This window comes from Papaver somniferum, unplaced genomic scaffold (genome assembly GCF_003573695.1).
Source record: "Papaver somniferum cultivar HN1 unplaced genomic scaffold, ASM357369v1 unplaced-scaffold_32182, whole genome shotgun sequence".
Classification (NCBI taxonomy): domain Eukaryota; kingdom Viridiplantae; phylum Streptophyta; class Magnoliopsida; order Ranunculales; family Papaveraceae; genus Papaver; species Papaver somniferum.
The window spans coordinates 492-1000 of NW_020643466.1; the positions used below are offsets into that span (position 1 = coordinate 492).

The window sequence follows — 509 nt, forward strand, 5'->3', positions numbered from 1 at the left end:
TTTGCCTGATCCTGAACGGTGGCTACGGTGAGTCCCACGATCAGTCGATGAGGCTGTGGCAGCAAGAGCAGCTGATGACGACAGACTAGTTTGTTGTGCACGACGAATCTCCTCAGTGCGCAATTGAGAACGAGCAGCGTCAAAAGTAGGCATGGACTGTTGTATAAAGGATGCAACAGTGTTGTATTCCTCCGGGAGTCCATTGACAAGTTGGATAACCAATCGTTTGTCGTTCATCGGGAAATCAAGATCGGTCAGTCGATCCGACAACGATTTTAGTTTATCGCAATAGTCATCGACGCTAGCACAATCAACAAACTTTAGATTGACAAATTTACTTTCAAGGGTCGCAGCACGATTACCTTTGTTATCTTGAAAAAGCTTCTGAAGGTGATCACAAAGTTCTTTAGCAGTTTTTCCCGATTTTAGAACCGTGAGCATTAGATCCTTGGCCATGGTGGAGAACATCCATTGACGGCAGAGAGCGTCTAGTTGTTTCGAGGTATTGG

At 45.6% G+C, this 509-nt stretch overlaps 1 protein-coding gene across 1 annotated transcript in view; it reads right to left on the reverse strand.

Annotated features, from left to right (window-relative positions):
- Nucleotides 1–456, reverse strand: part of LOC113341950 — a gene marked incomplete at its 3' end in the record, with an annotated part of 918 nt that extends 462 nt beyond the window's left edge. The window contains exon 1 of the mRNA XM_026586650.1: nucleotides 6–456. Within this exon, the coding sequence (XP_026442435.1) occupies nucleotides 6–456 (451 nt within the window). The remainder of the gene's footprint in view (nucleotides 1–5) is intronic.
- Between the last annotated feature and the right edge of the window lie 53 nt (nucleotides 457–509).